Raw genomic sequence first — 22,887 nt, forward strand, 5'->3', positions numbered from 1 at the left:
TTGCGGTCTGTGATTTTTAGGAATAATACAAATTAATAATAAAAAAATACTAATAATAATAATACTGAAAAAAAAAACACAATAACACAAGGTGTACAGTCAGTATGTCAAAACTGGATAAACACAAGTCCCAACAGGGAGGGAAAAAAAGAAAAAAACAAGGTCCCAGACAGACATTACACACACACACACACACACACATGCAAGAAAACTACACTGGGTTATAACCTGAAAACTAAATGACTGCTTTCTTGTTTATTCCATCAGATTATAAACCTAAATCCCAGTTCCTTTCCGTATCGTCTAAACTGCATCTCCGGATGTGTTGCTCTTTTTAGGATCTACCAGAGCTCATTAAATGTCACAGCGTTAATAATAGACACTTTAGAGTAAATCAGGCAACTCTGTTAATCAAACAATGTGGGATTTGTTTCCAATGAGATCCTGGCAGCTGGCGGTGGGTGGCTGATGGTAACCTCCTCCACTTGTTTTAAAAGCCTCTTTAAACTAAACATTGGAGAATAGTCTGTTTTGTGTTGTGTGATGAATGGGAATGTAATCATGTTAGGAAAAAGCCAGCAGCGGCGAAAATTTATGATTAAAAAACAAGCTAAATATAGAATAAAGAATAAACTCTTGTGAAGTGTTGTGAGACTGGCCAAGAGTCACAGCCCCCCCCCCCCTCCCCACCCCCCCTCCAGAACCACTTCAAACAAGACACTGACTTACGATGAAGGCTGTTGATTTTTATGGCAGGGTTTTCCAGCTGAACACTGACTAATCCTAAGCCTGTGTACAGCTCATGCTTAGTTCCTCATCACAGGCTTTGGTTTGAACCAGTTTGCGCTGGATTCGGGGGTTGACTGCCACTCCCTGCATCGTAATCACTAATCTAGCACCTCGCCGTTTCAGTTCCTGCTCCTGCTTTCTCTTTCTTCACATAACCGCCACCCGCCACCCCCCCACCCCGCACACTGGCTGCATTTATGAGAACAGTACTAATATTTAACCTTTCACAGAAGAGGCCAGATCTTGTTGTGGCAGCCCAAACAAAGAGAAGAAGACCCCCCGCCCCCCTTCCCACTGCAACTGATCCTCTTCCTCCAAACAATTGAACATGAACAAGATCCTTGTGTGGTTGTGTCGTCTAATATTCTGTCATTAATATGCATGTTTCTCAGTAGGCTGGGCACATAAGCACTCAGGTAATAAAAATACCGCCTCAGGCACCAGTCTGAGCTTTTGTTGATATTAAAACTAAAACTAAGGGATATAAATTAATAAGCATTTAATTTGTGAGCATTGTATATTTATTCCATTGCATGTATTTAATTTGTTTTCATGATAAATAAATGATTCTGTGTGTCTTTTGTGCATCTACATTGTCTTATTTCCCCTATAGGCTTCAGTTATTTTAACACTGAGGTTGTTATCTTTTATATACAGTCTGTTACTTTATATTCTCACTTATATAATTTTACAGTAACATCCTCGTGCGCACAGCTCCACCCTATATCTTCCTCTGTCTACGGTTACTGTCCTCCAGACTCGAGCGCTGTCTGCCACAGTGTCTACTCTGTTGACATCAAAGCGTCCACCGTTTCTAAGGCCGATGAAAGGCAGGAAGAGGGTGGGAGAGCACATAGGCCCAGGTCCAACACTGCACACCTCTGCCAACACAGCAAAGACAGCCAAGACAATTGCCTTGAATATTTAGCTTTCTTTTCCCTAACAATTGGATAGCCCTAAAAGGGAAAAGGGGGCCAATAAAAAAAGGCAGCCTGGTGTGAGATACACGAGCCAAACAAAAGAGACAGCTGCGAGATAAAAGGGCAGAAAATAGACGGCATGATTAACAAACTGTGACAAAGGTGTACATTAAAAGGTTGCTGAACTGTGACCTTTGTAACCTCTTCTGGAGATTTGAATAAAACAGAAATCCTAAATGCTCCCAACAAAATGAGATTCATACAATAGTATTGAATGCTTGTTAGTAAAAGATGCATTGACATGGAAAGAATATGCATGTGGAGAGTTGCAGATGAGAGGATTGGCACTTTCAAGGCTGTAAGCTGCAGCAGCTTGTTAGCACAGCTTAGCATGGCATAAACAAAGCAAAAGTAAAAGCACAGAAACAGCATTTATTACATCTGCACTAAGACTGAAGGTTATGTATCTATTAACCATAGCAACATGAATGCTAAACTAACCGATTGCATTGCAAGTCTTTGCAAGAAAATGATTTCAATTAGCGGCTGTAACAGTCAACAAAAGGTCAGGGTTGGGACAGCAGAAAAAAATTTGGTTCATGACAGTGACGTATCTTATTAGTAATAAAAGAAATAGCAAAATTGTTATCAAAAAGGTTATTAATTACATGATCATTTGGAGTTTTGCGTTTTTGCACCTATAATGAACGTGCATACAATGTGAATCTGTTGGGTCTCAACCAGCTCCTGAGGGACAAATGTTGAGCTTTGCAGCTTTTACTCGCGCTGAACTCGGAGAATAAACCGACGGAGGCAGAGATATTCTTTAGCTTCTTTAAGCATGTTTATTCAAGACTAGCACACACTCACATATTTCTCAGTGTCATGGCGGAATCAACTTCCAGCTTCCCCAGATACAGAAAACAACACACTGGGCGTGGCTTAAACAAAACATAATGACACAGCATGAGCTTCCGGCCTTTACATTTACAACTCACATTATTACACAGTCTTATGTTGTGTGTATCATAACCACTGAGTAGCCTACACTAAATAAAAGAATGTCTCTTAACAAAAAAAAAAAACTGGTTTCTGGACACGGTAGAAGAAGAAAAAACAGCCGCCTGTGACAGCAGAGAATTTTTGTTTAAAAAAACAAGTAAGGAATGAAAATTGACCATGAAACTGTAAAGCTGGGTGAAGCTCTACAAGTGACTCTGTTACCATAGAAACAATGGTATTTATATTCATTGGTGTATTGCCACTAAATCCCTGTCAACAATGAATTTTCATGACTGCACAACACCCTCAAAGTAAATCTCACCTGTCAATAAATCATCATCGACTGAGGCAGTAAACACACCTGACCCACCTTTTGATTATTCTATATTGTTCCCATTTTTCTTAAATGTTATTTACTGTGCAAAAAAAAAAAAAAAAATCTTTCTAAATCTATCTTTGGAAATTCTAAGATGATTAAATGTGATTATAGTGTGAGCGTCTGACTGTCTGAAATGTGGAGTAATTAGTCTCTGGCACAAGACACACAACAGTCACTAGTGAGTATTCACTGCCACACCTTTGGGCGCCTGATACTTGAGCTTCCCATATCTCTCAGCACATGCGAGGAGCGCCTACAGTCAGATGTCGTCATCATGCACAACAACACAGGGAACTGGTTTGAGCCGGTCGCGGGGACTATCAAAGCCGGCAGATTAGCAGCAGGCATCTACTCGAGTGATCTGTGTGTCTGTAGCTGTGGGCCTTCTCTCTCACATACACACACACACACCCTCCCACTACTGAAACACAGAATAACACAGTCTGAGGAGGGATGTAAATGTAATAGATGGTTGTAGTGATGGAGGGGGGGGGGGTTATTTATCCTTTACTTGAAGGTAAAGTATCAGAGGGTGAGGAAGCAAAGCCTCTACTCATCTAAACCCTGTAATGCTACTTAGACAGACTCTTATCTGGCGAGCAGGCATGATTAAATAGACTCCGAACGCAAACACGCTGTGAGGAGAAAGCCGCCACCACCACCACCCCCACCCCCCCCTCACACACACACACACCCGCCCTCTCAGCTCAGACCAACCTGAGCCAAACTGGTTCGTGCCGGTCTGGTGAGGCATCGCCTAGCCTACAGCGCTGTCAGGGAAACCCGAGGAAGGTTAACCACATCCTCTCATGAGTAACTCTGCTCCCTTTCAAATGTCCTTTGCTGCGTCAGAGAGAGACAGAAACAATGCTGGCACAAATGATCTCACCATGAGCGTCTTTACTCTGCTTTTGACTAATACTGAAACATTAGGTGAATCCTAGATTACATGACTCGACACACTAACCGTGAGCTGTGACATTACTCTGTGATGTATTCATGTACGCTAATGTAACTTGAGATCAAGATGAGGCAACATCTTTTTTTCTTTGTTTTTCATTATAGTTTGGATTATGTCACCCATGGGGTTTCCCTCTTTAGGTCACAGCTGTTCAATATGGAGATGTATTTTGTGTCAAACTGACACAAAAAAATGGCAATAATTTTCATTCTGGCTCCAGACTTTAACCAGAATCCAGATGAAGGATGGCTATTTATATCTAGAGAATCATTTAAACCAAAATCTGATTATTTATAGCCTAACTTTACACTACTGTCGTTACTTTTCCTAAAATAACTCAAGGTGGATCCTTGTGGATTAACCCCACATTAAAGGTCAACATCTGTGATGACCCTGAGATTTTTTGTATACATCTCAAAATCTGAATTGAGCCCCAGTTGCCAGTTATAGTATCTACACAAAGAGGACCTGATTTGATGACCAATATGCCACCACTTATAACACCTGTAATAAGGACAAACAAAGGTGCAACATTTGTATATAATTCAATAATTTATTTTAAAAAACACATATAAAGGAACATTGTGCATGTAAATCATTGTGCTAGAACATTTTTCTTTATGACAATAACACATTAGTGGCCACTAATGATAGTGTTCGTATAACAAAGAGAAGCTGAGAGACAAGGCATGTGTTCAGGACAGGCATTCGTGTAGGTTCTTTTCGGCACTAAAGTCTCATCTTGCAGCGGTGCACATCTTCAACACGGTGATGTGCAGAGGGGGGCTGCTTCACAGTCATCACAGCATCCACAGGAATGCATTCATGGATTCAAGTCTCAGGGAAGACGTGTTATGTATTAGTCGTTGTATATTCCCAGTCAGTTCAATCTCGCTCCATCCGGTCCAAGCAGGACTCTCTAGTCCCCGCTGTCACCTCCATCCATGAGGCCACAGCTCCGGGCTGGCTGCTGGCTGGCTGACTGCACGCTCTCCGCACCTGACGCGCCCTTTTTTTCCCTCCCAGGCGATGGGCTGAGCGGCTGTAACCAGCAATGCGAGTTGTTTTCACGTTCGGCTCACACACGAGCTGACAGAGACAAAGGCAGTTGAAAACCGGCGCAAGGCAGTCATCGCAGGTTGAGCAGCTGCCGGACCATGCCCGCGATCTGGAGGAACTTGTCCTTCTTTCGCTGCTTGAGGGCCATCAGGGCCCGGGCGGTCTCCTCCGGGTCCTGGGTGTAGGAGAAGATGCTCCTCACCCTCTCCTCCGCCTTCATGTCTCCCGTTTTCTGGAAGAGCCTCATCAGCGCGTCCTGGTTGACGTTCTCGAAGATGTTGGCCACGGCCTTCTTGCGGTGCGCCGTGGCGAACTTGTTGCCGTGGGCGGACGGGCTGACCCGGCGGCTCTCGGAGGACACGTAGGTCGACATCTCGGTCTTTTGTTGTTTGTTCTTTTCTCCGGTGATCTGCTCCAAAGTGCGGCAACCTTCAACTCGCTGCAGGATGAGTTGTGAGGTGCGCACTGCTTCGCCGGAGCGGCTCTCGGGTTGGAGTGATCAGAGTGAGTGAGTGGAGAGGAGCGATGCTGCGGAGTATTTATAGCGCTGCTGAGGGAGGTTCCTCTCCGCTCTGCGCGCTGCCAGCACTCACTTCCACTGTGACATCAGCAGCCGTGGAGCGGACGCAGGCGCCGCCTCTCGGAGCTGCAGGCTGCAGCTCAGGCAGTCAGCTGCAGCAGGGTGATGACACCACTGTGCAAAATATCACTCCATCTCTCTCATGGGCAACTGGAGTAAACAAGTCGACAGCTGACAGAGTCACATTGAAATTAATAAAATTTACTCTTCAGGGGTGTCAAAAGGAACCTCATTGGGGGGAAACTCTTAATTATGTCACAGATACACTATAAATCCTATATTGCCACTAAAAAATATCACGATATTACTTTTGCTCCATATAGCCCAACCCTACATGTATTTTTCTCAAGAAATTTCAGGTTTTTCATAATGTTTTGTACAAAGGATAGTTCATAAACTGTAAACATCTTAATAAAGTACTTTGCACAAAGTAAAAAGGGAAAAATGTGGAGTTCTCGTTATTTACAGGTTATTATGCAATCTGTTTACTGGTCTGGCCCCCTTGAGATCAAATTGGGCTGTGGCCCCTGAATGACTTTGACAGCCCTGCTCTATATGATTTATGTTTACTATTGCCAATGTTAAACTTGCCCTATGCAACTATTATATAGATATTGTGTGTAATTTAAGATTTCTTTATCAAAACATATGATTTAATGTATACATTTGTGCTATAGGTCTATATATAACTTATATATTTTCACATTAGATAGGATTTTAGGCTTTCATAAAGAAAACAACCTTAGTGTATCATGGGGTAGAATAATGATTTGTTGTTATCCGACACGGATGAAACAAATAAGACAAGATGTCTCGGCTCATCTGAGTCATTTGTGTTTATTCACGGCTGATGGGCAGATAAACCAGTTTATAAAGCAGGAAGAAGATAGGTTAAATAAAGTTCAGTTCTCTAACAGATGTGTTTACTGGCTGAGCACTCCTCTACTCCTGTTGGGATAGACTGGAACCATGGTGTAAATATAGCTCGTCTACTGAAAACATGCACAGGATTTCAATACTGTAACATTGTCTATATGAAAAACTCCTACAGATATGTGTCATGCAAAAAAAAAAAAAAACTGTTGACAAACTTTTTTCGAGGTATTTTAAGGGAAAATCTCACGCTGCAATTAACTAAAAGTGTCCCTTAATGTTCCTAAAATTGCAACAGGAGATTATATCTTACTTTTCCAGTTAATAGTGCTAAAAATATTCGGCTTACATTTTGGCCTCCAGGAGTAGAGGGAGGGTTAGTGAGATTTGTTTACAAGTGGATCTGACCCGTGGCCCGTGCAGCCTGCTGATCTGAGCCGATAACGCTGCAAGGCGTTCCCCCTTCAGACACAACTCCCCCTCATAGTAAACAGTGCAGTGTCACTCTCATGCTGGTGTAGCTCTCATGCCAAAAAGAAAAAGTTATATTTGCAGAATAATCTCCCTTCTACAGGTATGACTACGGGCTGTTGCCTTATATGGGAATAGACAGTCAGGGCAAAATGGCAACAAGTGGTTCAGGAAGTGTCTAGGTCTATACAGAATGAAGCCCATGCGAGGTATGCCCGGCATGTGGCACTGACTTTGTGTGCCGAGTTGAACAATAAAGCAAAAGATCCTTGCTGGGTCTGGGTGCTGGAACAATAGCCAGATGCTCGCTGACAGCTTTGTTTTCCAGGTCCGTCCGAACAATGTGTCGCCACAGGATACCTGTCTTGTCTCCAGCTGGCATGACAGTTATGACTGGAGACAAAGAATGTCACCGCGACTCACAACACAAAGAAAGTGTCAGTTAGTGGAAATGGCATATTTACGACCCCCGAGCTGCCCCCGACCACCCCCCCTCCCGCTCCGAAGGCACGAGAGACCACAATGAGATTTCAGCGGGTTCCGCGGAAACCGGGGGCCTTGAGCCGCTGACCCCCTTCTCCTGTCCACACCAGGCATTCCAGCGCTTTATCATAACAAATGAGACACTAAGTTTAACCGGGATCAAAGGTCTGTCATCTTTTTTTCTCCCCCCCATGGGGAGGGATCCTCAGGAGACAGTTGGTTTACTCCCTCTCACATCCCCCTCCAGATAACGCTCCCTCCACACAGGTTCAACATCCCATAGTTTGGATCAAATTGCACAATCACTCTCCCCAAAAGTCCCTAAAATAGTCCGACCTGATGATAAAGGCAGCTCACGGAAAAAAAGGTGGCAGCGAGTTCAGACTTGCAGAACGTCTGAGGCGTCTTGATTAAGTAACACGGTCAATGTTCAGCTTTATCTATCTGGAGCAATATTTCTGTGTTTCCCTCCTCACTGTCTTTGTTTATGGTTGTCCTGTTCTGCAGGCAGTAAAAATAAGATAATGCCGTCCACTGAAACCACCTGCAGAAAGAAGTGTTTGTCAGTCACAGCCTGGCATACCGTGTCCTGGGCTGCCAGGAGCCGCTATTCACCCTCAGTTACAAAATATTTCTGCTTCGAATCAAGAATGGAACGGATTTTGAAACTAAAGGACTAACAACAGGTTACACAACACAGCAGGTAGCCAGATAGAAAATGCTGCTGCTATCGATACACAGCCCCACATCCATCAGTCAGCCTATATTCTCTATCTATATTGAAAGTCTTATAAGTAGGTTGATAAGTGCCTGAAAGTGTTCTACAGATAAAAAATCTCATGATTATTATCATCATTAAGGTAGTTATTGACTGATAAACACCAGTGTCCTCAGACAGGATGGTCATAAAAACCTGAAGCTGATAAATGTTGACATCTATCAGCGTGTCATGTGAAAATCACAGGCCAGGTTATTTGTATAGCCCGTTTTCACAAACACTCAAAGGGCTTTACACAGCATCAAAACAACATCCTCTGTCCTTAGACCCTCACATTGACTGAGGAAAAACTCACAAGAAAAAAAAAAAAAACAGGAGAAAACTTGGGGTGAGATACAGAGGAGGGATCCCTCACCCAGGATGGGCAGCTGTGCAACTTGTTGTGTACAGACAAGAAAACAGATTACAACATGGAATGTGGAAAAACATGGAAACGGAATCGGTCAGTTAACAAGAGCTGATGAAGGCAGCTTCTGGTGGACAGACCGGTGCCTAAGCAGAGAGGTCAGGTCGGTTTAAAGCAGAGGAAAGGAGGTGAGAGGGATGGAGCTGTGGAGAGAGTGCCAGACACTATAGGGCCAAACTACAATGTGCAACAGCGTATTGCCACTAAATCCCTCTGGAACCAAGATTCTTTCTTGGTGACTGTTTGTTATAGACATTTAAAATGTTGTATTTACTCTAAACCATTAAAGAACCACATTTAAAACAAACATAACTGCATGTCTCATCATGTCCTGAGATGCCCAGGGAAGTATCTCACTTTGTACAGCAGTGAGGCCATACAGGGGAAAAGCTTATGGAAGCTATCGGTGTGGTTCAGCGACCATCTCAAGGTTATAGGTGTATTTCATAACATGTGAAATTGCTAATGCAGCTTTTTCCCCCTAACCTGAGATAATCAGTTGTTGACTGCAGCCTTATATGTAACAGGGAGTGGTAGCTCCTCAAGCAGGGAAGTCTATTTCTCAAAACTTGCACTAGTCCTTTAACAAAAGAAGAATCTGACTTTTTTCATTTGGTTTGTTCTGTGGATTAAAAAGAAATTAGCCCTGAAAACACAAGTTCAGCACAGTTGTATCCAAACTATCAGTGATGCTGAGCTGAGGCTGACCTCTGTGCAAACGTTGATGTTGGCAAGTAACATAAGACGACAAAAAGACAACATCTTTAAACACAGAATCCTCCTCCTCCTCTAATTCAGAGATTGACTGAAAGCCTGACCTCAGGTTACGGAGTGTTTGTTTGTCTTCCTCTAATATGGATGTGCTGTGTTTTGGAAACGTCTCGGCCGCTGTTTGCTGTTCTCCTTGTGTAATCTGCACATGTCCCAGATACCCCCAATCATTTCAGTGTGCAATGCTTGAGGTAAGCAGAAAATGTTTTATCAGAAGGTGGCCCACGGTTTTCTTCAGACTTTGACCCCTCAGTTCACTCTCGATCGTGTTCGAACCACGACTGAATGTATGAGGGATAAGGAGACGAGGAAGATGAGAAAAACGTAAACACTGACTCCATTGTGGAGAAGGAAATCTAATGTTTCCTTTAAGCAGCAGCGACAAAAACAGCGTTGGTCATATAAGAGGAAAAACAAACAGCTGTTTTATCATCAGTGGAATGACCCATGTAGCACAATAACATGCAGATGAATAATGAATCCTAGGAGGCTTTACGGCAACAGTGAGAGAATACATTCATCTGTGCCTGTGTTTATGTCTTGACTGCCTTACTGGAATCTGTTGCTGGCAGCAAACAGCCAGCATGTCAGTTCAGCAAGTGGTTTCTTATGTAACGTGAGCACCGGGGAGGGGAGGGACATCGGGGGGGGGGAGTTACCAGGGAACTATAGTGTTTGTGGGGTTATAACCGGAGCCGAACACAGCCTCCCATGGTGAGTCTCCAGAGACAAAGGGGCAGGTTGGGGAGATTTTAGAATGGTGGCACATGGGAGAGGTGCGGGGGGGTTGAAGGACGTAAACAGCACTCAAACTTAACTGGCACTGTGGGGCTATGTCTGACGGTAACACAGGCCAGGCAACCCCTGACCCACTAACAAACCGCAACAGTGTCATCTGAGACCGAGGCCGTTGTATAGGGGAGAAAGGTGATGATAATTCTAGGGGCCCAGCGCCCAGTATAGGGTCCACAAATCTTTGTATGACTGAATTATTCTGCATCCCTCCCCAACTATTACTCATAGTAATGCTGCATTAGCATTAAAACAAAGTAGGCTATATTAAAAAAAAAAGATAACATATGTAGTCCAAGAAAAAAAGTGGAAAAGTGAGTATTAGTATTTAGTATTCTTTCAGAGGGCTCAGAATTCCTAGCAACGGCCCTGTCTGAGACAGACGAACAACAGATTATGGGGGGGGGGGGGCAAAATAATTTTTAAAAAAAAGAAAGAACCTGAATATGTTAATCATGGTAAAAATTTCCCAGAAAACAGCAAAACAGATAAGATTTTACTTTCAGCCCACTGTGACACACGCTGGTAAACCCAGCATGCCTTATGATTAATCACCCAAAAAAACACACTTAATTGAACATAATGCATGAGTCACACAGGTGGCTCCAGAAGTCTTGTTTTTAATGTTTGCTTGTTCCTTACTCATGTGTACCAACGCGCGAGGCAGTCAGGGTTCAAACCATCACCACCTCAAGTTCAAGCTGAACAGGAATCGCAGACAGTCTGGCTAGACCGCAACAGTGGGGGCCGGCCCTAAATCTGCAACTGCTGCTGCTGTGGAACCGGCTGACTGATAAAGTTCAACCGTCGGCCAACCACTGACAACATGGCACTTTTTTCGCCACGCTTACTTTTTACTTTATTGACTTTTTTTTTACTCTTCCAAATAACGGTTTTTGTCAAGAAAGGTTCTAAATTCAGGATTTTAGTAGCGAAGAGCAGCAACAGTTTCTGATGATGGGTTCATTCCAGTCATCTTTCATTTTATATTCGTTCCACTGTCTGACAACAGAAATAGAGAAGATATGAATATTTTCTATGTGACTACACTGTAAGAAAAATTTCCGTAAAAAAAAACTCATAAAGTCCTGGCAGAAAATAATAGGCCTATGTGTGTACATCTAAAACCGATGGATTACAAATGAATAGGTCATTTGCAAAAGCAGATGAACGCCATTTTGGAAAAAATTAGCTGACGCTTGTGAATTATTATTTGCAAAATGTTGATTTCAATAAAGTTTTTTTTTTTTTTTTTTTTTTTAAGATATCTGTTTTGTTACGTCTCATCTCCTTGGTCAAAGCCACTCAACTTTGGTTGGACTGATATCACTTGGTGTAAATAATAATAAAATCTTTAGAAAATGTTATCTGCTTTTGAAAATGAATTCTTCAAATATAAAACAGTCCAGCGTCTTTTTTTTTCAAAGTTTTTGCCCTAGCCCTGTTCTTTCTACTGAGGCAGGGTGCGGTGCAACATGTTTCACAACCTGCTGGTGTGAGCAGCATCAGAGCCACAATGGACCAGGCGGTAACACTTGCACGCAAAGCAGAGTTCATGTTTCCTCTTTCCTCTACTTTCCCCTCCCTCTCTCCCTCCTGATCTAACCCCCCTCCCCTCCCACCCCCTCAGGGACCAGCCTGTGCATGCAGATTAAATGACCTAGCGCTGAGCCAGCTAGCGTGGACACCGTGGCAATCGCAAGGTACCATTACACTGAACCGGTTCAATCTGGCTCCTGCTCGGCTCACGGCTGGCTGCGCCGCAGGAGCCTCGGGCCAACAGCACTACTGTACATCTGTCCACACACGGTGCTCCTCACTCAGGATCCTGAACTGTGCCTGCCCGGCCCGGCCCCACTGGATCAGGTGGATCATATTAAGGTCACTGGTCTACAGGGGGTGGAGGGGTGGGGGCGGTTGCTGAAGGACAGGCGGGGTCAAGGAGGAAATTCTAGCAGTACACGGTGCTGTGGTCTCCTTGCTGGAGCTGTGATATAATGCACCTTCAGCTGTTTGCTGTTGTTTTTGCACAAACATCTTACATGAGCTTTGTTTGGCGTGTTTAGCATTTCTATGGAGCACTTCAAATCAAAGCTTAAGACCCATTTATAACTGTAGTGCCTGTATATGAGTCTTAGGTTGCTCACTTTTTCATCATTGATGTCCTGTTTCAAGTGTGTTTTGTGTTTTTAGTATGCTGTATGTTTCTGAATGTGAATTGTTTTTGATGTCTTCAGCACTTAAAAAGAATCTGAAGGAATTTTTACTCTCCACAGGAACCTAATTATCTTTCCCTACTTGCTGTCTAACTATATTTTCTCTGTCATTGTTCTGCTTTTGTCACATATTTTTTACTGTTAGTTGTTTCAAGTCCTACCTTAACTCCTGCCGCTATTAATTTCTTGTCTTTTTCTTTTGTTTAGCTCATGTGTGTTGTCTGCTTGTCTTTTGTTTTGTATTATTGGCAGGGATGGAACTTTGTACAAGTTCGTTAGGACTTTGTTCCCTCCTTGCGCAGCGCTTTACACATTTTGTGCTCAACAAATTAACCTAAACCTAGACTTTGATAAAGCACTTTATAAATACAATTATTATTATTAAAGCAGCGTCTGAGATCTCTCACAATGTGTTGTACAAAAATACACCAATTCAGTGAGGCAACCACTTGATTGACATGTTTTGTATTGAGAAACATTTTCCTGTCATTATGAGGTTGATGTCTTTGCACATTCTGCCTGAGTCATCTTCAAGCATGGCTGACTATTTGTTTGAATCCAAGTCTAGTGAGTTCAAGAGTCGTATGCAGTGTACTGTGTTCTTTAATTTAATGATGTATCATAAACATAACAGTCTTGGATACGGGGCGGGGGAGGGGGGGGCTGGATAGTTAAACGTCAGGCACAACGGGAGCAGCCTCACCTCAGCGCGGTTCAAAGCTCGGATATCAGCACACGGATCAAAACAACTATAAAAACACATATGCCCACATACCCAGTTTCTGTTTATCATCAGCACAGCCTGCAGAGCAGAGCAGCACGGTGAAGTGGTGAGGTAACCCAGGATGCACTGCTGCTGACAGCCTAGCGGGAGCTCAGATGCCTCACAGTGAGGAGAGACAGTAAGACTCTCCTGTTACCCTGCTGTGGTGGGCAAAGGAGGGAGGCAGAGACGCGGTGGGAGAGGATATTGCCAGGGTTTTCCTCGGTCACCATAACACTGCAGCAGCAAACAAGCCATGACTCAGTGTGTTTGATGAAGTGCAACGTCCTGTTATATACTGTAGTAGAGGAACGGTTGCTATGGAGCCTGGGAGAGTCTCACTGACTGCTGAGAAAACTGGAAAGAGTAGGTGTGATCGTTCTGTGTGTAGGTGGAGGTGGTCATTTGTGTATTGTCAGTATTGTTTTACGCACAGAGACGTCTTCCTCAGAAAATCTGTCCTCCAGTCTTGCTGACTCACACAAAGAGCCGTGGACCGCTCCACCACCACCACTACAGTATATAAATGGATATGAGACGGCTCAATGTGCTGACCCCCGTATTAAGTTTAAAGGACTGCTGAGAACCACATGCACTGACGGGGGTTTGGTCCAGCGCCAGGTAGAGGAAAGTGCTGGAGCCGCTCCACAGCAAGGCCCATTGTTCATCTTGGCGGGAGGGCAAGGTCATATTGGAGGGACCGGAGGGAGGAACACGGAAGTCTGCGCTGATGAACAAGTCATCTTGTGGCAGGAATCCTGATAAATTGGAGAGAATACACCCTCTGATAGGAAGTGTCACGCTGAGTGTAGCCACTTGTGTGTCTACAATGGGAGCTGTATTGTTTGGTGGTGAAACAATTAATAAAGACCATACAACACAAATACAATTAGATATAAAGATATATACCACTCTTATGTTACTATGATAAAGGAGCGACAGTCAGCAGTCAGTTGGCTCATAAAATACAGAAACAAGAGGGAAGCGCTCTGTCAAAAGGTTGTCATATTAAAGGGATAGTTCAATATTTTGGCAAATTGGCCCATTGCCATAATCCCTATAGTCTTAGCATTAGGTTCGTTACCTTTAATTGTTGGTGTAAGCTGTTTTTAGAAGGGCGGAACCGAGCCGCGAGCTGCTCAGGGAGTTGTTTTCGACCGCTGATGCACGTTCCCATCGGGGGCAGTTTTTCGGCAAGCAGTCTCTGCATTTGGCTTGAAAACAACACAGCTCTCTCGTAAAAAATCTATCTCTGCTAAAAAATGTATATCTATTCTACTTTCAAACCCAGCATTTCCTTTATTTGATTCAAGGCTTCAACTGCAATTAAAAAACACTCAGTTGTGTAATCTGGTAATAACCCTTTTATTCCCTAAGGCCATCCGGTTGTATAACTTTTAACAGTCTAGGCCAAAGAGGTGTGACTTCAAATAATTCTTCACATTTCAAGTAATCAGTCTGTCTCTTTTCACTTCTCTCATCCCAAACCTAAATACAGGAGAACTATGACACAGAGAGGAAAACATCACTTGTGAAACACAAAGCGCCTCTTATTTACCGTCATTAGACATCAATCAGACCGGAGCGAGACAGACTGAAAGGCTGCTGGAAGCTTTGACAGGCTCTTCCTGCCAGATCCACGCAGGTGTATTTTCTATGCCCCAAAACAAAAGCAACAGCTCAAAATAAATATCAGGCATCATAAATCTGTGAAATGCAATAGTAGTGAAATTAGGCAGATTAAGAGGAAGCAGGTCTTTTAGGAAATTCAATGAGCTCAGAGAGGTTTAAAAGTGCTTAGCGTGGTAGCCTGGATGTGGAACTGAGAGCCACGGCTATAGTTCCTGCTCCAGGCTGGTTCAAACCGGTCTGTGGAAGAAATCTGTCTGTGTGTGACTTGTCTGCCTCACCACGAGCGTCTTCTGTTCTGTGTGTACACTGGGGGGGAGGATAATAGAGAAACTGGTGAAGGAGGCGGATATCAGTGGGGTAAATAAAAGGCAAGTCTGTTATCTGATCCTGGGTCTGCGGACATCACAAACAAAAAAAACACACCGTGTGCGACAACAACAACAAAGAGGAGAAAGGCAGAGGGGAGGAGAGAAAGAGAGAGTGCGGGCAAGAGATAAAGAGAGAGATGCTGAAATTGGGTCAACAGTCACTCCATCTCTACAGCATTAGAGAACCACTCCGCATGCATACAGCAATACTAATGGCTATAAGGCTCAGAATGAAAGACGGTGGCCGGCGTAAGTGCATGTTTTTTCTGCAGAGAGAGAGAGAGAGAGACAGCAGGGCAGGCATCATCACCTCTGCTCCAGTTTAGGGCAGCGGCACGTGGCGTCAATAAACAACAGCCATGTGTGTAAGTTAATGCAACGCGAGCCGTCATCAAGCCGTGAACAACATGAATCCTGCCAAGATCCATTTCAAATGAAAAAATGTCACATGCGTTTAACGCTTTACACTTCTGACCTTTGGTATTATATAGCTATTCAGGAATGCGTGCATGAAAAAAAAAAACAAAGGATGGAAACAAAGAAGCTCAGGGATGTGATGTAAATAAACTGTACAGACTTTCAAACATTTGAGAAGTTATTCTAAGGATTGTTGCAGAGTTCTAAGGCTTTGTATAAGAGCATGACAGAGAAAGAAAAACAAAAGAGATGGATCGAACTGCAGGCAGAATGTGTGGTGTTTCATATTTACAACACATTATTCGCAGCAACTGAAAATACAGCACAAGTTTCAAGCATAATATTCTGCATTAATCATGAGCATGCTTTAAAGGGATAAACGTTCAACATTTTGGCAAATTGGCCCATTGCCATAATCCCTATAGTCATAGCAGTAGGTTTGTTACCTTTAATTGTAGGTGCAAGCTATTTTTAGAACGGCGGAGCAGAGCCGTGAGCTGCTCAGAGCTACGCTACGGTTGCTAATGGGATTTCTTGGTTTCCATCCTCAAACTCATCAAGTACACAATCCAACAACTCCAAAACGCTGTTGTTGTGACCTGCACATTCACCACGCTATGAGATAATAACACAACGTTACAGTATGAGACGGAGTTGTTTTAGAGGCAAATTCAGAGACTGCTTGCCGAAAAACTGCTCCCGATGGGGACACGCATCATCTGTTTTGCAAGAATTTACCAAAATGTTGAACTATCCCTTTAGATATGAAATATAATATAATCCTCCAGTTATTTGTATTTGTTTTGCTCTGCATTGTGGTGAAACAGAGCATTAGTTAGTAAAAGCCTAAGCTGTGAGTCTCTGCTTTTCCATGTTATTTGCTGCTTAACCGTCAACAGTGTTGTGATGATAGAACATTTTCATTAACATAATTGACCAGTAATTATCAGCTTATCGGCACGGAGACGCACAGGATCGGATTAGACTAAAGACTATAAAGGCCGTGGCTCGCCCTCACAGGTGTTTGCAGTTGTTGTGTCTGGCCACATTTGGGCAGGTTGGGATAGTGCAAAGCCATGCTGCCATAGGTCACCCTGACACCTGCAGTGAGAATGATCAATGCAATGATCATTTAGCCCTGTATCAGGCGGCCCTTTGCTGCATGTCATTCACCCTCTCTCTGCCTCCTCATTTCCTGTCTCTCTCTACTAAACTTTCAAAAATGACCCAAAAATATACTTTAAAAAAAAAAAAAAAAAAAGGGAATGATCAATGGACCACGGCTGTGCAGGACTTCCAACCTGGCAACAAGTAGGTAAAATAGTTACAAAAAAGCTCCACCTTAACCAGGTACATTAATATTAGCATGCTAATTTACTTACTACTACAATTGCCTAATGAAAGATATTTGTTATTTTACCCTGTACATTTTGCTGCTGATACCTTTAGTCAACAGGATTTTGAAATGCAAGATGTTTAAAGCAGAAGTAAGTGATATATTTGTGTTAATATAAGTCTTAAATAGTTCTATCTTCCGACAGCAATCACTTACATAGAGTGTTTGGTCTGAAACACGGGTCTGTCAGTCACTCTGCTCTGCTCTGAGCCGAGGAGAAAACATTTATCGTATCCTACAGTTTTTATCTAATGAGGAGAGAGAACGGCATGCAGGGCTGTGTGTGCAGCCAAGGGACGCCGTGAATGTGGCGACGTAGGGACGAGGACTGTTATGGTGCGTTCAAGGAAACTCGTAACTCCGACCTGTGAAGTGGTACCAGTTTGATCTGGTACGAGTTCACGGGTCAGAAGTTACGAGTGGCCGTTATAGTGACTTTCACAGGTAAAACAGGTCGGAAAAACACGAGTGGGTTGCCTGGAACGCTACAAAGTCGTAAGTTGTGACTTGAAGCTGTAATTTACGATTTCAAAAGCCTGCCTGGAACGCAGCATTAGCGAAAATGACCGGATCGCTTACTTCTGCTTTAAGTCACAGTGTTTTACTTTTACTTATGGTATATTTGTTATTTTACCCTGTACATTTTGCTGCTGATACCTTTAGTCAACAGGATTTTGAAATGCAAGATGTTTAAGTCACAGAGTGTTTTACTTTTACTTATAGTGTTGCTAGATTTACCTCAATAAATAACCTGAGTAGCTTCACCTTATCTAATGATACAAAATAAGATTTTGTTTGCATGACTTTTAAATGTAAAGGGATATGTTCCTACTGTACATTGTGGTTCAGCCACTTTCTTTTGAAACGGTTATCCAATAGACACTCGCATATATACGGTACTACAGTACATTGCATGGTGCATCCACTCCAGGAAACAGATGGCAGTTGGTAAACATAATGCAGAGGCTCCTTTGAATTATTTGTATTTCCTGGTAAGTTAATGGTCAAATGGTGGATTGCAGCAGCAACACCAAATATGGTAGTTATGGTTCTCATTCGGTCTTTATGCTTTTCTTATAAACATCAACTGGCTGAAAGTGTCATGAGAGCAAAGTCAAGTTTGTTCCTCTCTACAGCACCAGCTGAAAGATTACATGTGGCGGGTTGGGATGGATTTGAACTGGTTCCACAGCAGTGATTAGATATGGATCCCAGCCTGCAGGGAAATTGGAAAATCTCGCAACCTGATTCATCTGTGATCATCAAGGTCAGAGAAGCCGTGTGGAAACAGACTGCAGTGTCCCTGGCGGGGCTCCATCAGCAACACAGTTTACTTTCTGTGTGCGCAATCAGTAAAGTCACCTTTTTCCACAGAGGCCGGTCACGCAAGCCAAGCTTGTCCTCCCACCGTCCGGCCTCACAGCAGCAACATCAACCCACACACAGGACACAAAATCCATCTCTGCTGCTCATAAAGTTTATTTTCTGTTTCATTTAGAGATCCAGTAAACCCCCTGTAGCCAGTGACACACTAATACTGGTGGTGACTTCATTCAGTATGTAACTGTAAGTGTGAGAGTGTGGGATGATACTTACACATGACTGGAGCTGCCCAGGTGACTTGTTGATGTTCATGCATGATGCCACCTACAGGAAGTGCAGGTTCACTGCAGCTGGGTGGGTGTGACATGAAGAGATCGCTCTCTGGTGGTGATGCTGTGCAAGTGAAGTGATGAAGAAAGACATAGACTTTTCCTTTATGCCACCATGCATGCAGGGGCGGGTCCAGAGTGTTTTCTGGTGGGGGGCACAAGGGGTAACAACAGTGAATCTGGGGGGGGCGTCCAAACGTAACAAAAATGAAGGCTGCCATTGACCGCTCTCTTAAATATCTATATTGTACATTTACACACTGTTTACAGTATGTCTTCATCTTGCTTTCATTGACCACATTGAATATTTCACCTTGTAAGGAAGATGCCTATGACCTTTCCATTTTCCACTTGTAAATATTAAAATTATAACCAATCAATGATCAACTCTATCTTGTAAATAAGAAATCTTAGCAGAATAAGCAACACAATAAATTCTCAAAGTGAACATCAATATCTTATACTCTTACCCAGTAGTTAGAGCTCAGCTCTGTACAAACATCTCAGTGTTTTGTGTACCGGTCAGTCAATGTACAGTATGCAGAATAACCAGAACTAAAGCACTGGAAAAGAGAGTAACGACACGCATTGGTTCAATGGAGGCGCCTCCTGATGGCGGAATGTGGGTATTGCAAAAGCACCCAAGAAATATTGTTGGTGAATGAGCAAGTGTGGTATTTTCAATAATTTAAGGACATTTCTAGATCACCCACATTAATAGTATCATTGAGGACCCTTTATAGATAAACATTAACACATAGGTGAGTAAAAAAACAAACAAACAAAAAACAGTTACATTAAAGTAACATTGCGGAGTTTTTCGGCCTTAAAATAATGTTTCCAGACTCATTGCAGTGATAGAAAAATGGTTAATAGGATGAATGGTGCTGCCGCTGCAGCCTGAGCGGGGTCGCGTCGGCTGAAACTGCACTATGTAACTTCCCTGCACGGGTACGAAACACCGCCCCCCCCTCCTCCCCCCTCCCCTCTGCGTCGGAGAGAGACGTGGTGAGTAAAAGCGAAACTTACGGTTCTCCTCCGGTCGTCGCCGCCGCCACCCCCCGCCACTCCACCCCCCTCCCCCGACCACCCGCCACACAGTCTCCTTGCAAACATGTGGGAAATACTGTCGTTTATTAATGGGAATAGACGCTGGATGCGCTGGCTGATAAGTTTCGTTTTCGTTTTTCCCCCCAGACTATAGCGCTTCTCAACCAGATGGTGGGAGCACTGAGCTGAAACTCCGCAATGTTGCTTTAATGTTTCAATCTACATTTTGTAATAAACAAATTATAAGTATAATTTGATATGACCAAGACACCTGAAAAAAAAAACACGGCCGTTTTCATCAATTTACAAGCAAGTGGGCAACACACATACATTGGACTGAATGGGTTTTCTGGGCGCTTTTGCAATACCCATATCCTGCCACTCGGGGCGCAAAACCCTTACCATGGGAGTCAATGGTGGTGTCGTTACTCTCTTTTCCAGGGCTCTAACCAGAACAAGCATCACTCAAATGGTCAAATTGAGAAGAATAACAATCTTACATTGCCACAAGTCAATGACCATTGGGAGGGGGCAGGGTGCCCCCCCTGTGCCACCATGGAAGACCTGCCCCTGCATGCATGGGAAATTTAGGTGTTACAGCAGCATAGAAATATACTAAGAGTACATTGTAAATATATTAGTTTACAGCAAAACTATAATTGTTTTGATGTAGTGATCCTGAATATTAAAAGTGGCTCTACTCTGATGAGTAACTAATGGAACGAGTCATACTATGGGCACTGAGTCAGTAAAAACCTACTGCCTGCCAGATTTTGTAGGGGAGCAGGACCCAAATACAGACATGGCACAGAAACTAATAAGGTGCAACAGAAATTATTCATTAAACTCATAACTCATTTAACACCAAACCAAAAGGCAAGAAAAAGCACCTGCACAAGGGACCAAAGCAGACGATCCAAACGGGAAAAGACACGAGGGAGAAACGAGACACAGGTGGAGCAATCAGACACAGGTGAGACACATGAGGTCATCACAGGAGGCGAGCACAGGAAGACAGGACATGGGACTTCAAAATAAAACAGGAAAAGGGAACAGGAGACAGACCATGATAATGCCAGGCGGAGTTAAATCTTAATATAATCAAACTGTCAGATGCACAAGTTTATGTGAAGTTGCTGAGATGAGATACATTAGCTGAGATCCTGGGTTCACTTTGATTCACCATCACAATTCACCTGCAGTTTTCACACAGCGTCATGTTTATTTATTTATTCAAAAAAGGATTAAAAAAAAAAAAAGGATGTTACTGTATGAAGTTAATCTCTGTGGAAAGATGTTATAGGTACTGAATGTTCCTGTGGTTTACAGTTACAGAAGTAACTTAAGTAGAAGTAAGTTCTTCCTTCAAACTTTCCCTAAAATACAAAATAATACAGAAGTACTGTCAACAAACATAAAATACCAAATCTGAAAGTGGTCATTATGAAAAATCAAACTTTTTAGAAAATCTATATATTTTTGTGTGAATGTGGATCATATTTTGTAATCATGTAGCCTAATGTGCAAAGCAACTATAGACAAATATTACAAAAGAGATACTGCAATTGAGCTCCACCGACATACAGTACAACCATTCACACAACATAGTCTCAAAGTGCCACAAGAAACATGGTATGGGAACAAATGCAGTTCAAATATTTCAGGAGATAAACAGAGTAAAGGCTAATATAAGTAAGCCATGAGAAAGAGAATGCTCAGAATAGATAATACATGCATACATTAACAGATAAATGAATAGAGCCAATTAACGTGAAAAAAAATATTGCATAACAGCTTACATCTGCTGATATACTTTACTGTACTACATCAATTCAGTTCAACTCTGCGTCCAACAGTCTAATGGCAGAAGGAACAAATGACTTTGAGTAGCGATTGCTGTTGCTGGGAGACTGCATGCAGCCGTCCTGATGCCAAGTGCAAATTCTTTATGATCTTGATTAATAATACATTCCAGTAGCATATCTGGGAATGTACATACAGACAAACCCCTGAAAATTGTTTTTCTTCTGTGTTACAGGCCAATAGCCTATAAAAAAGAAAAACATTCATTTTAGATTTTAATATTCCTGTTATGTTACTTTTTATGTTACTTTTTAGTTTTTAAGCGTGATGCCTGTGAAAGATGTACCGATGTGACTCATGCAATGAGCGGTGGTGACGGGAACTCAGATTTTACACAAGGATGCAGTGTCAGGGAGTGATAGTGTGTGTAAACACTTGTGTAAAGTCTTAAGTGACTACAGAGGGAGCCGTGTGTGTGTGTGTGTGTGTGTGTGTGTGTGTGTGTGTGTGTGTGTGCAGCCTGATAAGCTGCGTCCAGCGCTGTCAGATAATGATCCTGGTGCTGCTATGTCAATTCAGGTGTCAATTCTTCAAGTAATTTATTACGATTTAGTTAATTATAAAGTGAGTGGTTATTCAGGTGTCAATTCTTCAAGTAATTTATTACGATTTAGTTAATTATAAAGTGAGTGGTTATTGTGTTTTGTCCATTCTTCGTTGTGTAGTTGTAGGACAGATCCTGCAAGAGACTTGTGGAGCAGGTTTAATCAGTGTTGTGTTATCTCATTTAATAACAGCTTGTATGTAATGGATATTTAACAGACTACAGCTTTAATACATCTCATTTAGTTCAAGATTAAAAGGTTTTAAAAGTGAAACAGCTGTATGAGTGTGTGCTTTTGACTGAAGTTAATTACAGTATATTCTGGTAAATGAGACCTTTCAGCCTCATGATAACAGAGAAAACAAACATGGCTGCTGTTGTAAGTGGTTACAGTATGAGGGTCATGAGCTGGTGTGAGCTTGGTTCACTTCAATGAGGAATAACAGCGTGAATACAGAATTACTCTTATACATTAAAATAGAATCAACGGAGGGAAAAACAGTTGTGGTTTATAGTGTTGACTGCTGCACACACTGTCATAGAGCTTTTGTTTTATTATGAAAGAATACAGTAAATGCTGCCTTTATGGTTGTGTTATTGTGTTTAGAACCAAATATTTGTACTGCTGAATTCATATCGCTCAAATGTGACATTTCCATATTTCTTTTTTAAAGCTTACAGTAATCATCAACCAGATTTCACAGTAAACAACATAAAAAGAT

General features: G+C 42.6%; 1 protein-coding gene across 1 annotated transcript; it reads right to left on the reverse strand.

Moving 5' to 3' along the window:
• Positions 1-4,580: 4,580 nt before the first annotated feature.
• tcima (transcriptional and immune response regulator a) lies at positions 4,581-5,631 on the reverse strand. Its single transcript, XM_085787653.1, has one exon. The coding sequence runs from the start codon at positions 5,481-5,483 to the stop codon at positions 5,181-5,183; it is 303 nt and encodes a 100-aa protein (XP_085643779.1). The 5' UTR covers positions 5,484-5,631; the 3' UTR covers positions 4,581-5,180.
• Positions 5,632-22,887: the final 17,256 nt, after the last annotated feature.

Source organism: Trachurus japonicus, chromosome 9 (assembly GCF_045865225.1).
Source record: "Trachurus japonicus isolate A0001 chromosome 9, Traja_1.0".
Lineage (NCBI taxonomy): Eukaryota > Metazoa > Chordata > Actinopteri > Carangiformes > Carangidae > Trachurus > Trachurus japonicus.

Bases quoted from the DNA above. Each gene is read 5' to 3' on its own strand.
- tcima (XM_085787653.1), bottom strand. From the start codon at position 5,483: ATGTCGACCTACGTGTCCTCCGAGAGCCGCCGGGTCAGCCCGTCCGCC.